Source organism: Gadus macrocephalus, chromosome 19, assembly GCF_031168955.1.
Source record: "Gadus macrocephalus chromosome 19, ASM3116895v1".
Lineage (NCBI taxonomy): Eukaryota > Metazoa > Chordata > Actinopteri > Gadiformes > Gadidae > Gadus > Gadus macrocephalus.
The window spans coordinates 17,636,722-17,652,995 of record NC_082400.1 but is presented as its reverse complement, the minus strand read 5'-3'; the positions used below and the strand labels follow the sequence as shown (position 1 = coordinate 17,652,995).

General features: G+C 49.3%; 1 protein-coding gene across 1 annotated transcript in view; it reads left to right on the top strand.

The window, feature by feature from the left end:
- Positions 1-15,007, top strand: part of exoc4 (exocyst complex component 4) — a 97,316-nt gene extending 82,309 nt beyond the window's left edge. The window contains exons 13-14 of the mRNA XM_060039129.1: positions 11,950-12,086; positions 14,832-15,007. Of these exons, the coding sequence (XP_059895112.1) occupies positions 11,950-12,086; positions 14,832-14,991 (297 nt within the window). The 3' untranslated portion in view covers positions 14,992-15,007. The remainder of the gene's footprint in view (positions 1-11,949; positions 12,087-14,831) is intronic.
- Positions 15,008-16,274: the final 1,267 nt, after the last annotated feature.

The following is a 16,274-nucleotide window of genomic DNA, read 5'->3' as shown; positions in this document are numbered from 1 at the left end:
ACATAAAGAAAGATAAAATCGCTCAATTAAATTTTTTGAGGTATACTTCATTAGGGCTGAGAGCTAACGACTAGTCCCAAAATCGATTAATCGTCACGATTATTTTCCCAGATGAATCAATTTGTCCATTTAGTAAAATGTAAAATAACAGCAAATGATTCATTCATTCATGATTCATATTGATTCAGATTGATCATAATGATCCCTGAACCAACTATCTTAAGTTGATGTCAACCGCTTCAGCTGGAACCCTATGAAATAAATGTGTTAAATGTGTTTTGAGTGTGGGGGGGGGGGGGGGGGGGTGTTATTATCCCCATGGTGAAGAGCCACACCAGCCACTAGCTTGTTTAAGCTAGTTCCGTCGTTGTGTATGAGTGTTACAGTGAGAAATACTGTTTGTAGACTGAGGTGATATAAAAATATGAAGTGATACGCCTTCTGTCAGTCGGCTAATAAACTATTCATCAATGGTTTGCTGCAGCCCTGCTCTTTGTTGCAATATGAAACATAACAGAACATTTGGGCTTGGATTGATTTTCAGGATCTTGGCAAAAGCAGTTGATGTCCTAGCTTGTGAATGGGCTCAGTGTTACTCATCCTTTCCCGTTGACTTTTGCCTTTGAGGTCGGTTGTGATTATGGTAAATCCCCTATCTCGCTCCTGGCTTTGGAGCTGATAATATTCAACCCACACATGCACTTACTCTGCAGACAAAAGTTAATAACTATGACAACGATAAAGGGCTGATCGGCCTATCAGCGGGAGGCAGCAGGATACTTAGACATTTCACTGTATACTAACGCGTATGTATGGTAATAACATTATAAATATGAGCACGGTCCGGTTTGAGGAGATAAGCGGCGCGCTGGGCGGTGGAAAGGTTGATGTCGGCCCGGTTTGATATCACACGTGTCTGATGGTCACTAGCTATCTACAGAGCTAGCTAGCCGTTTTGGTTTCCTTTTGGTCTTGTTTCGTTGTTTTTTTGTCGCTTATTTATTCTTCTTCTATCATGTATTTATCTGGTGCCTCTGACCTCTTGCCAATTTTTATTCACACGGTTGTTGTTCGTGTGTTTCTCCATCCTTTTTCTCCCCAATGTGTATTAGTTTAATTTGTTGTTTTATTCACATTTTATTCCTCCCTCTGTATCTCTCCATCTCTCTCTCTCTCTCTGTCAGTCTATGACTCTCTCACCATCTCTCTCTCTCTCTCTCTCTCTCTCTCTCCCTCTCTCTGTCTGTCTGTCTGTCTGTCTGTCTGTCTGTCTGTCTGTCTGTCTGTCTGTCTGTCTGTCTGTCTGTCTCTCTCTCACCATCTCTCTCTCTCTCTCTCTCTCTCACCATCTCTCTCTCTCTCTCTCTCTCACCATCTCTCTCTCTCTCTCTCACCATCTCTCTCTCGCTCTGTCAGTCTATGACTCTCTCTCTCTCTCTCTCTCTCTCTCTCTCTCTCTCTCTCTCTCTCTCTCTCTCTCTCTCTCTCTCTCACTCTGTCTCTCTTTCTCTCTCTCTCTCTCTCTCTCTCTGTCTCTCTCTCTCTCTCTCTTTGTGTCTCTCTCTCTCTCTCTCTCTCTCTCTCTCTCTCTCTCTCTCTCACTCTGTCTCTCTTTTCTCTCTCTCTCTCTCTCTGTCTCTCTCTCTCTCTCTCTTTGTGTCTCTCTCTCTCTCTTTCTCTCTCTCTCTCTCTCTCTCCATCCCTCTCTCTCTCTCTCTCTCTCTCTCTCTCTCTCTCTCTCTCTCTCTCTCTCTCTCTTTCTCTCTCTCTGTCTCTGTCTCTCTCTCTCTCTCTCTCTCTCTCTCTCTCTCTCTCTCTCTCTCTCTCTCTCTCTCTCTCTCTTTCTCTCTCTCTCTCTCTCTCTCTCTCTCTCTCTCTCTCTCTCTCTCTCTCTCTCTCATTCTTTCCCCCTAGTGGTGTGATGCTATCTGCCCGCTGTTGCTGCTGCCCTGATTGATTCATTTAATTAGAATTGGGGGAGGGGAGACATGGTGAAGGGGGGGGGAGTGTGGTCACTCCGCTGTATAGCTGAGGAGATTGGCTCCATTAATCTTGGTAGAAACCTCTGCCCCCCCCCCTCCTTCCGCCCCAACACAAACACACACCTACACATACATCACCAACAACACACCTACAAATACATCACCACACACACACCTACAAGTACGCCACCACACACACACCTTAACATACATCCCCACAAACAAAGGCATGCATGCATGGGCGAATACACTTACATGCACACAAATTCCTTAACTTACATTCCCCACACACATATGAAAGCGCACACACCTTAACATACAGCCCCATACACCTTAGCATACATTCTCTAACTAACAAACACACACACACACATGCGCTGCGCACGCACACGCACACACTCACTCACAGACAGAGGCAGTACACAAAGTAACACACTACTTAAGATGAACACACACACACTTCTGCCTCTCCCTGGTTTTGTCTCCTGCAAGATTGAAAACGACTTCCTGTTCAATTAACCTAAAACACGGCAGCTAACCACCTGCAAAGGCTGTGTGTGTGTGTGTGTGTGTGTGGTGTGTGTGTGTGTGTGTGTGTGTGTGTGTGTGTGTGTGTGTGTGTGTGTGTGTGTGTGTGTGTGTGTGTGTGTGTGTGTGTGTGTGTGGTTATATTCAGGTGTGCTTCCCTACTGTGTTCCTGTGTGTTCATCACAATGCAGAGCCATAATTACATAAGCTTCATTCCCTCACATTGGCTCTCAGCTCTTGCTGCTAAGTAGCTTTCATCTCGACCCGGCCATCTCCCAACAGTGCACACCAACAAGTGGGGTGTTTTCATGTGTGTGTGTGTGAGTATCTGTGAGTGCATGCCTCTGCTGATGTTTTTGTGTACCCACGCTCGCTCTGATTGGTCGTGAAGGGCTTCATCTGCCTGCTGCATTGTGCGGTGTTTGCTTGACAATAGCTTCTAATGACTCTGACCTACACCGTCTCCCGATTGACATGTAGGGGGGGAGGTTGGGGCACTGCGCGGTGACATATTTAGACATTACACATTCACAATCTAGTTACACAAACACCTATGCACACACACACACAAACAAGCATAATGACACTGACCTTTATCAGGTGGTGCAACATTTGGAAGGTAGTGTGTGTGTGTGTGTGTGTGTGTGTGTGTCTGTGTGTGTTTGTGTGTGCGACTGTGCGTGTGTGTGTGTGTTTGTGTGTCTTCAATCTTCGTTGCGGGGGGTCTGATCACATTTTGTTGATTGGCTTCCTGTTGTCAGTGACACACATTGTACACAAACAAGCAACACACACATGAGCACACATACAATGTGTGTACACACACACAAGAACACTCAAGCAAACACACATGCTGTCCACACAGAGTGTGTGTGGCCGCGGTGCGTTCACATCTCTATTCTGGATCCCCTCAGCAGCCTCCTACCCAGTGTTGGCACCATACTGGATTTTCTTACTGCGATTCAATACCTTGAAGAACCTTGTGACCGCACCAGTTACAACTTAAAGCTGCAAGTGGGATCCCTTCTCACTCGCGCACTGGCTCACTCGTTCACTGGTTCACTGGTTCACTCACTCACTGGTTCTCCCAGCTCACTCACTCACTCACCCACATACGCCACACTCGTATCACATACTTATTCAGTCACCAACTCACTGATTCACTCACTCAACCTTCCACTCACCACTCACTCACTTGTTCACTCGCCTCCACTCACCCATTCACCAACCTCACAAATATCATTCAACAAATACCTTTGTTTTTCTCCTCCACGTTCTCGATAGAGGAATGTGGGAGTTAATTCTGGTTGTTGGAAATCCTTGTGGCACACTGGAAGTGTATAGGTTCCTTCAAATGATTCTCAATCACTTATCTTACGGTGTTCAGATTTACAATTACCATAGAAGGTAAAACTGTAACAGGCAAAATACCCCGGATCTTGCTTTCAGAAGCATTTAGTCTTGCTGTATTTAACCAACGGCAGGGCTGTCACAGCAAACACTCTGATATTGTTGAGGTGAATTGAATGGGAATTGTGAGCATTTCAAATGAATATACAGAATAAGCGCCTGCATCTGGCACCCAGACGGGACCCCCCCAGACGGGACCACCTCTGCAGCCGCTTCCCCTCCGGTTTGAACCAGATCCCGTCCACAGCAGCGCCCATTTTATTCAGCTGAAACAGGCCTCATCACGCCAAGAGAGAGGAAAAACCATGAATGCCATTCCAATTAGCCCAAACGTTTCCGAATCCCTTTTATCCGGCATAAAGAGAATTGTGTTTAAGCATCCGTCGACAATTTAACAACTGTTTAGCCTATCAAGGGATTTGGCTACCTCATAAACCTGTCACAATTACTCACGGCGTACAATGGTGATATTTGTGTTCTCTTTAAATAACCCCAGGTGGAGTGGAGTGATTCCATTGGTTAGAGCGGCTATTCTTGTTCGCTAAGCGCCTTCAACAGAGAATTATTCATCACTCTTAGCATATGTCATTTTAATAGATTGAACGCCCATTGATTTTCCATTGGGGTTTTCAACTTGCGGTTGTACCTCGAGGCGTGTGTGTCAGACCACGTCTCCCCCCCCCTCCCCCCCCCCTCTTCCTGACTGATGGGATTCCTTGCCTTGCTCATGGGCCCTTGCATGGATTTTCTTTTCAATCCCCGTGTCTCTACTCTGGCAGCTGGCCCCTCAGTAGCCTGCAGCTCAGCACTCCCCTGTACACACACACACACACACACACACACACACACACACACACACACACACACACACACACACACACACACACACACACACACACACACACACACACACACACTATAACAGACACACACACACACACACACACACACACACACACACACACACACACACACACACACACACACACACACACACACACACACACACACACACACACACACTATAACAGACACACACACACACACACACACACACACACACACACACACACACACACACACACACACACACTATAACAGACACACACACACACACACACACACACACACACACACACACACACACACACACACACACACACACACACACACACACACACACTATAACAGACACACACACACACACGCACTATAACAGAAACACACACACACACACACACACACACACTATAACAGACACACACACACACGCACTATAACAGAAACACACACACACACACACACACACACACACACACACTATAACAGACACACACACACACACTATAACAGACACACACACACACACACACACACACACTATAACAGACACACACACACACACACTATAGCAGACACACACACACACACACACACTGTAACACACACACACACACACACTATAACAGACACACACACACACTATAACAGACACACACACACACACACACACTATAACACACACACACACACACACACACTTGCCACCCAGTTATCTCCCACCAAACACATGTACTGTCCCGGCTCATGCCCAGATGCCTGGGGAACTCCAAGTTTCTAGGTGTGCGTGTGCCTGAGTGCCTTTGTGTGCATGTATGTGTGTGCGTGTGTGTGTGTAGTCTTTACACATAATCTATGCCCACAGAGGTGGTTAAAAGAGAGGAGTTAAAATGTCAGCTCTGCTACAAACATGCCCTTTGGTTGAAGGAAAGCTTGTAGCAGGAGAGACAGGGCCTAAGATAAAAGTTATCGCTTTAGTTCTGAGCTAGTAAATGTTCTGAATTCAGAAGTGACCAGCCTTATGCTCTAAGGCATATATATTCATATCTATATACATACAAAAAGTGTGTGTGTGTGTGTGTGTGTGTGTGTGTGTGTGTGTGTGTGTGTGCATACATGATTATGTGCCGGGTACATCACCAGCAGTGTCATTGTAATGCGTTCTGCAGGGGATATATGTTCCTCTATGTGGTCCATTAGACCCATATGGGCCTATTGTAACCCCCCCACACACACACACACACACACACACACACACCACACACACACACACACACACACACACACACACACATACACACACACACACACACACACAGAAGTGGTACACAAAGTAACACTACTTAAGATGAACACACACACAAAGCAGAACATGTTCCTTTTTATTCTTCCTTCTCATCTCAATCACCAGCTCAAACACACAGGCGCACACACTCTTTCTCTCTTACCCAATCTATCATAGTCACACGGACACCACTGTTCTTCTTAGGAGGGCATCACAGAAAGCTGGTGGGGGTTTTCTGGGGTGTCTGTGGGCTGCCACAGCCCGACCACTATTTGCAGGAGATAATGACGCAGGGAGGAGGTGTGTGTGTGTGTGTGTGTGTGTGTGTGTGTGTGTGTGTGTGTGTGTGTGTGTGTGTGTGTGTGTGTGTGTGTGTGTGTGTGTTCCTGGGTGAACCCTCTGGGGGTAACATAGGGATATGATTACTGGGAGTGCGTTCCGGGGGCGCCATGCTGGATCACAGAATGAGGCATGGAGGGAGGGAGCCCCACTCCGGGTGTCCCTAGAGGGGTGCGGATGGGGAGGGGGCGGGCCGCAGTTGGGCGGAACATATATATGTGTGTGTGTGTGTTTGTGTGAAGGCGCTTCATCTGTGATCACCCGAGTGTGATATTGGTCCTCATTTCTCAATTACAACGTCTGCAAACACTACATTAAGCACCTCCGCAGGGGAGGGAAGATGGACTCCTCCTCCATGTCTTCCAGAGTCCCACCTCTGCTCAGCCACTAAGGCGTGCACTGCGGTGATCATTACCCACACGTTTAATCCATCCCGCACGCCGCCTCCATGTGTGTTTGTGTTTCCTGTTCTGCAGTCATGGTCCGCGTGGCGGTGTGAATACAGAACGATGCGGTTGATGCGGTATGAGCTCCTTCAGCGGCTGGGGCTTCAGATCTCATAGACTTCATCAGACAAATGAATTCACTTGTTCTCCTGGTCCACACACGGCGGTTGGTTGGCTGTGAGCCAGCGGTCTGAAGCACGACGACTGGACGGTGTCAGAGAGGATAAACCTGAATCGTTCAGGCCACACGCGCACACCGTGAAGTCACCTTTATGTGTGAGTGTGAGTGTGCACGCTCATATGCACGTGTGTGTCTGTTGTGTGTGAGTGTCTGCGTGTCCCCGTCCATTAGTCCAATCGGACTTCACTGTGGGGATTGGTGAAGTGGTGATTGGTCGGGTCCCCGGTGGGCGCATGCATGTTGATCAGCGTTTGACGGCAAGCAGCACTGGAGCCAATCAGAAGACAGCCCTCTGACCCCCTGCTCCATTTCCATTTATAGTGCGCTAATGTGCCTACCCGCCTCTGGAGGCCACGCCCACGCCAACGCGCCCGCTCACGCACACACCTGGACCGACTTCAGCAGCACACACTGCTGCTCTGGGGGCTAGACGTAGAGGCACACCTGGAGGCATGCACACAGAGGTACACACATGGAAGGGGACACACAAACACACAAAGATAAGTGTGTGTGTTACAGTGGAGCTGGCGGAATCATGTACGCCATGCGTCGTGTGTCGGGGGAGTCCTCCAAGTGTGTCGCTGCCGTGACGATGATGAACGACCTGTCACGGCCGAGTCCCACTCCCTCCCTTCACCCCTGAGAATGGGGAACTGTGTGTGTGTGTGTGTGTGTGACTGTGTTGGAGCATGTGCAGATGTGCATGTGTGTGAATATATTGTTTTTGTGTGGTTTGCAGACCTGGATGCCATGTAAGGCGTTTAGAGTACAACCCATTACACAAGTGGATGCGTCGGGTCAGTGTGGCGGTGTACTGCACAGCCAAACAGGAGCAGTGTGTTGATCAGGAAACCCCTCACCCATTTCATATTCAGGTCCATTGTTTTCCCTTGTTTCCACCCCACAACCCAGAAAGTGGTTTTAGATCGGTCTCTGAACCTAATAATCGTGACGTATATCGACTCCCATGAAGCTCATCGCTGCTCAAGCCAATGTTTCCGTTGGTCCCTCATGCTCCTATTGTTCTCACGTCATGACGCCAACCCTGATGTTGTGTTCTTGGGATCTGACCATCCAGAGATCCTTCCTTTTTCCATGTGGTGATTAATATTCGTCCCCCACTTCCAAACGGAGTGTCCGTGGCGTTGGTAAGACACAGCGATGGCTTTACCCTCCCTGGGCCCCGGGGGGGGGCAGTCTGGACGTGGTCTTCTTCCCCCCTCCTCTCTCGGTCGATCACACGCCCAAAAAGTGAACAGTCTGCTAAGTATGGCGGGTAAAAGATGGGAGAAATCACATTTCCTTTAGTGATTGGGCTCTAGGACGGCAGCGGTATGAAAGACAAGACGCTAAGTGCGAGCAATCATGGCTCCTGGAGATGGGGGGGGGGGGGGATTCTCTGGGCTTCACGTACACACAAGATGTATGGCTGTTGTTTGTCACGGCGTAATGGCAGACAATGTGGTTGCAAGCCATTAGGGAGAGAGAGCGATGGAGGGCGAGAGACGGAGAGATTGAACTGAACTGAAACACAGAAACCTCCCGAGCCCGATTCCTCTTTCTGTGTCACAGTCGACCAAGACGAAGCAGAACCAACCGAACCTGGCTATCCCACTCTGTCTCTCGCTCGGGCTCTCTCACGCGCTCTCTCTCTTCCCTCTCTCTCATGCTCTCTATCGCTCTCACTCTCTATCGCTCTTCCTCTATCTCTCTCTCTCTCTGTCTCTGTCTTTCTCTCTCTCTCTCTCTCTCTCTCTCTCTCTCTCTCTCTGTCTCTCTCTCTCTCTCTCTCTCTCTCTCTCTCTCTCTCTCTCTCTCTCTCTCTCTCTCTCTGTCTCTCTCTCTCTCTCTCTCTCTCTCTCTCTCTCTCTGTCTCTGTCCTCTCTCTCTTCTCTGTCTCTGTCTCTGTCTCTGTCTCTCTCTCTCTCTCTCTCTCTCTCTCTGTCTCTGTCTCGCTCTCTCTCTGTCTCTGTCTCTGTCTCTGTCTGTCTCTCTCTCTCTCGCTCTGTCTCTCTCGCTCTCTCTCTCTGTCTCTGTCTCTGTCTCTATCTCTTTTTTCCCTCTCACCCTCTTCCTCCATCTTCTCCATTCTCTCGTCCTCCTTCTCATTCGGGCCCTGATTACTTTTTAATGATTCCTGCAGCCTAAGACGAATGGCTGTGTTAAAGGAGCAGGATTAGAGCGAGGGCGCCTCTGGCTGGACGGCTGCAGAGCAATGGATCGGGGCGGCCATTGTGTTTACTCTTCCCCTCACGCTGACTCCGCGTCTTATTGACTTTTCACTCCTCAAGGAGAACAGGGGAGACACACACACACACACACACACACACACCACACACACACACACACACACACACACACACACACACACACACTTGCTCATTGTCTTTGGGATGCAATGCAGAGAACAAAGGAAGGGAAACCCATTATTCAATTTTTTTCTTTCTTTGTTCACACAATCGTATTATTCTGGATTCTTCACAATCTATAGTGGGAGGTGCCACACAGAACCACTGAATCAATATCTATATCAGCTAAATATATAAATGTATATGCATCAAAATTCTTTTTCATGTAGAAAAGAAAATCATGAAACATGTTTGAAGGTTACCTGCAGAAGCACTAGGGAAGGAAGTACAGCGAAACAGAACTCAGGCCTGAATACAGAGCAGAGCAGTCATACCCTCTAACGGTACAATGTGCACACATCACATTATAGCTACGGGTTAGCTGCAACGCTGCAGCCAATCCCCCGCATGGCCTGGTGTGTGTCTGCTGCAGCCTGTGTGTGTGTGTGTGTGTGTGTGTGTGTGTGTGTGTGTGTGTGTGTGTGTGTGTGTGTGTGTGTGTGTGTGTGTGTGTGTGTGTGTGTGTGTGTTGTGTGTGTGTGTGTGTGTGTGTCCGTGGGCTCACCTGCTCCTATGCGACAGACATGGATCAAGGAAGAGCGGCTGAGGCGGCGAAACGGCTATTAATATTAACATCACACCCGCATGGGTGGCTGGCCATGTGATGTGTGTGTGTGTGTCAGGGTGTGTGTGATCTCCAACTAGACACTACTGCCCCTGCAGTCTCCTCCTGTCATCTCCTGAGGGACCTGTGTGCTGCGCCACAGAGTGGTGATAGTGGTTGCACTGCAGTCGGTACTAACCTCATTCAAACGACCGGGCCGAACAGAATGCTATTGGTGATTTTGTTTCTATTACGGATAACCGGGTTTCTATTGTATTTCTGGCTTTTATCAAGTCTCGTCGAGGTGTGCTTTCCAAACAAGCAAGGATTCCACCTCACCCACACACATCGATTTGATGTATTTTTGGGGTTTTCTACAGTCTTGTTTTGTGTGCTATTTCAGTTGTGTAAACCGACAGACGACCGAGCCCACCCTGGCATACAGAGGCAGACATGTGCTTGTATTTGCCCGCAGTACAAATGGGGAATCATGGAAATCCTTGTGTTCACTGGAGAGTTTGTCATTTGTAGAAGTTCACATTTTGGTCGATTTAATTTATTTGATAAATGAAGGAGACTCAATGGGAGGTGATGAGATTGTGTTGGTGTGTGTTTGATTGTGTTGGTGTGTGTACCAGGTTGTGTGCGTCTCTCGAAGCCTGCCACTTCCTGGTCATTGCTGTGCATTGTAGCGTTGGAGTGAGGGTCCAGACTGCGGGTGATGGGGGGGTTATCAGAGCTGTTGTATGGGACAGATTGGTAAGTGGTGGGGGCAGGCAACCAGTGACAATCCCATTGAACGGCTTTGAAATCGCTCATAGAGTGGGTTTCAAAGTTTGCCCTGTGTGTGTGTGTGTCAGAGACTGTGTGGTGTGTGTATGTGTGTGTGTGTGTGTGTGTGTCTGAGCCAGTGTGTGTGTGTGTGTGTGTGTGTGTGTGATTATACGTGTATGTGTGTGTGTTTTCTGAAGGAGCAATGCTGCTTCCAAGCAGGCTATTAGTCACACCGTGTTGGCTAATCTGTAATGACTGCTGTCACAGCCTTGCCATGGCTCTAGTTCCACACACACACACACACACACACACACACACACACACACACACACACACACAACACACACACACACACACACACACACACACACACACACACACACACACACACACACACACACACACACACACACACAGTGCACAGAGCCCTATGACACATGCAAACAAACGCACACACAGAACCTTTGACGTTGGCACAAGGGTCCATCCAGCCGTAGGTGTATTACTTGTGACAGCCTCTCCAACAGGTAGACGGGCGATTGTTCAGTCGCCTGGAGACCAGCAGACAGGACAGTTCTAGAGTATAAACTGCTGTTTGCATAGTCCTCTCTCTCGCTCTGCTCTCCCACCCCCTCAACACAGAACACAATAATCACCATCCTCTCTCTCCATCTTTTCCTAATTTAGTCTGTGATCCTCTGTTCCTGACGCCTGCTGCAGAACATCCCATCATAACCTCTGTCTCTCTCTCTCTCTCTCTCTCTCTCTCTCTCTCTCTCTCTCTCTCTCTCTCTCTCTCTCTCTCTCTCTCTCTCTACCTCTACCTCTACCTCTCTCTCTCTCTACCTCTCTCTCTCTCTCTCTCTCTCTCTAACCTCTCTCTCTCTCTCTCTCTCTCTCTCTACCTCTCTCTCTCTCTCTCTCTCTCTCTATCTCTATCTCTATACCTCCCTATGTCGTACCTATTGTATCTATTTTATTCTGAAGAGTTTGGCTGCAATGGTCACAATTTGTAGGTGTGCACACCTTTAAATGGCAGCATTCAGACCAGTGATGAATTGATTGAATAAAGCCCCTTCATCGTTCTGTTGTTCGGTACCTTTCTGTTTCTGTTGAGATGATGCTTCTTGACCGCTCTACCTTTGTGATTTATGTTTGTGGATGAAGGAATGAATCTTGACTTACTAATGTCTCTCTCCCTGTTCTCCTCAGAGCACCGTGGTGGTGGAAAAGTCCATCCAGGATCTGATGAACCTGATGCAGGACCTCAGTGCCTACTCCAACCAGTTCCTGGAGATGGTGTGTGACAAGCTGAAGGAGTACAAGGACATCTGCAACACTGCATACAGGTGAAGCTCGGGGGACAGGGGGGATGACCTTGTGTAGGTTCTCTGGCGGCCTGTAGGTGTTTCTGAGATGAGACTAGCATGTAGGTAGCCTGGCTCCGCCCGCCTAAGTACTTCCGCTCAATTTGAACCTCCCTTCTGTACTAGGTCTGGGTCGGGCGGTATGTTACTGGGTTTTCTCCGTCCAAATTTTCTGCGTCAATCAGCGAACAGAGGGGGCGGCTGAGATCAATGACATTAAAGTCAGCTCTCGTTGACGGACAGCTTCACGCACGATGTTTGGTTTGTTTACAGCCTGCGCGCAACGTGATTCCCGGCCAAACGTTAGCGATTGGTTATGGCAGATCCAGAGTGGCACTGGGCAGATCCAATAATTTAAACTTCACAGACACCCGCCTTCCAGTGAGTTAACGTTTGTCAATTGAGTGGGTCCAGACTCTCTGTGCAAAGGAAATGGAGTAGGAGAGTCTGGTAGGACCAGGCTAGCATGTTAGTCCGATCAGTGGTTGGTGTTATAATGAATGAATGTCACCATTCTGAGTCAACAGGAAGAAATTAGATTTACTCTTTAATCCTTCATTAGTTTGGTTAGGACCTCAGTAGCTAGTTCGTCTCCATATTATGTATTTTGCTCAGTCCAGGTTGACAATTTGATCAAATTAAAAGTTTATTAAGGACAGAATATTAATGAGTTCTGAGAGCTTGTGCTGCTGGTTGCTTCCCGCTCAACACGGCCTTGTGTGATCCAAGGGGGACATCACTGATGCTACAACATTTTTCTTTGTTTTCAGATAACATTATACTTTAATGATCCCAGATAGGGAAATATGGTGCCACAGTAGCAGTAGACAGTAATAGTAGTAGGAAAAAGACAGTAGTAGAATGAAAAAAAGGGAATAAATTCAAAATGGTCAAAGCAAAAATGCTAAACCATAATATGCCCAGACGGAGACAAGAGGCGTGAGGCAGAGCTGAACATGAAATATTATTTATTTCCCCTCATCATCATGAACTGCTGTCGATGTTTCAAATTGTAATGCACTGCTGTTTTGCTGCCATATGCATTATTCAAGGTTTTTATTAAAAGTATGAGAGGGGGAGTTGAGAGGCAGTACTTCATACGAACAATAACTGCTTACATCAACTATTGGGATTTTTTTTCCCTTGTAGGAATGTTCAATAGAATTTAGACCCACGCACACAGGAACACACACACACACACACACACATACACACACACACACACACACACACACACACACACACACACACACACACACACACACACACACACACACACACACACACACACACACACACAGGCTCACACACCACACACACACAGGCACACACACACACACACACACACCACACACACACACAGGCACACACACACACACACACACACCACACACACACACAGGCACACACACACACACACACACACACACAGGCACACACACACTCACACACACAGGCACACACACACACAGGCACACACACACAGGCAACACACACACACACTACACACACACACACACAGGCACGCACACACACACACACCACACACACCACACACACACCACACACACACACAGGCACACCACACACACACGCACACACAGGCACACACACACATACACTCGCACACAGACACACACACGTGTATAGGGCACACACAGACAGGCACACATGCACAGGGGCACACACATGCAAACACACAACCTACAAGCACATCATTCTCACTCATGCATGCACACAACATTCTGGCACATTATTCACACAAAGGCAAAAACCCTCAAACATGCACACACATACACACACACATCCATGGTCCCCTGGCTGCAGACTCACCTGAGCAGGTGAGGGGGGGGGGGGGTGGGGGCAGGCTATTGATGCTGTGAGATGAAAGGAGGGAGGCTGGATGAGAGCATCGCTAGACCGCTGTGTGTCCATCTGGATGCGGTCACAGGTCGGGCCTCTGTTGATATGAGACCCCACTATGGGGCCTGGCGAAGGCGATCCCAAGCCCAGCGGAGACGTTGGGACGCGTGCGTGTTGTGGTGGAGCTCATGGAGGATGGACCGTCGGGGGGGACGTCTGCTGGTGGGACTCCCAGAGGAGGTGGTCTTCATGACCGCTCCACGCGTGTGTTCCGTTTACTGAAGAGCAAAGCGCTGGTGAATCAGACGTAACCAGGGAGCGAGTGTTGGCCGCCTGCCATAATCCCGCTTCACAACGCTTCAAAGTCTGGTGTAATGAGGAACAATGCCGGGGTGACACTCTCAGGGACGCCGCACACACACTCCACGGGGATGCTTTGTGGGGACACGCTAGCATGGCTAGCGTAAATCTTTATTTACTTTGTTTATTTCATTGTCATTTGACAGTTGGTCGCCGGCAGAGACAGCATTAATGTGTGCGAGACGAAACACAAGCTGGCTACCCAAAACATAAACAGACGTTGCGATTGGAAGCCAAATTAGACGCTGCCTTTTCTGTTAGCCCGGTTCTGTTAGTGGTAAACTAAAAACGTCCTCTGTGTCTTCGTGACATTCTCTGTCTGTATGCATACATCTAATCTAGATACAACATTGATATATTTTGTATTTGTGTGCTTGTGTGTGTGTGTTTTAATGTGTGTGTGTGTTTGTGTGTGTGTGCGCACAAGCGTCCTCCTGTTTTCCTTCATCTATTCCGTGTGTGCATGTCCATGTAATGCGTGTGTGTGTGTGTCCTTCCCTCCAGGGGCATCGTCCAGTGTGAGGAGAAGCTGACCATCAGTGCCTCCTGGTCCAAGGACGAGGACATCAGCCGCCTGCTGCAGTCCCTCCCCAACTGGGCCAACATGAGCCAGCCCCGGCAGGCCCGGCAGAAGAGGGAGGACGAGGAGGACTTCACCAGGTGAGGAGGAGGAGGAGGGGGAGGAGGAGGGAGGAGGAGGAGGAGGAGGAGAAGACGACTAGAGGGAGGAGGAGGAAGAGGAGGGGGAGCAGAGGAGGAGGAGGGATGGAGCCTAAGGGGAGGAGGAGGAGAGGAAGGGAGAGGGATGGAGAGTAGAGGGAGGAGAGGAGGAGGGATGGAGACTAGAGGGAGGAGGAGGGGGAAGGGGAGCAGGAGGGATGGAGACTAGAGGAGGAGGAGGAGGAGGAGGGATGGAGACTAGAGGGAGGAGGAGGAGGACGGGGGAGCAGGAGGGATGGAGACTGAGAGGGGAGGGGAGAGGAGGGATGGAGGAGGGATGGAGGACTAGAGGAGAGGAGGTGGAGGAGGAAGGAGAGGAGGGGGAGACTAGAGGGAGGAGGAGGGAGGGGAGGGAGGAGGAGGAGGAGGAGGAGGAGAGGAGGGGGGAGGAGAGGAGGAGGAGGAGGAGGGAGGATGGAGCTAGAGGGAGGAGAGAGGGAGGGAAGGAGGAGATGGAGAGGAGGAGGAGGAGGGATGGAGGATAGGAGGGGGAGGGATGGAGACTAGGAGGAGGAGGAGGAGGATGGAGGAGGAGAGGGAGGAGGGAGGAAGGAGGAGGAGGGAACTAGAGAGAGGGAGAGGGAGGAGGAGGAGACTAGAGGGAGGAGGAGGGGAGGAGGAGGAGGAGGAGGAGGAGGGATGGAGACTAGAGGGGAGGAGGAGGAGACTAGAGGGGAGGAGGAGGGATGGAGACTAGAGGGAGGAGGAGGAGAGGAGGAGGGATGGAGACTAGAGGGAGGGGAGGAGGAGGAGGGATGGAGACTAGAGGGAGGAGGAGGAGACTAGAGGGAGGAGGAGGGATGGAGACTAGAGGAGAAGAAGGAGGAGGAGGGACGGAGACTAGAGGAGGAGGAGGAGGAGGACTTCACCAGGTGAGGGGAGGAGGTGTATGGGGTCTACCTTGCTGTGTGTCCAGGGCTTCTGGGCCTACACCGTGTGCACACAATGTACACACATGTAATATACGCATACACAAACGCACAAAACTCACAGACGCACTCAGGAGACCCACACAAACGCAGACACTCGTCCAAACTTACATGCACACAACACACGAACACACACGAACACACACACACACACCACACACACCACACACACACACACACACACACACACACACACACACACACACACACACACACAACACACACACACACAACAGAGCATACACACAAATATGCACACTAGCATCCCCCCCTCCTTCCCCCACACACACACACACAT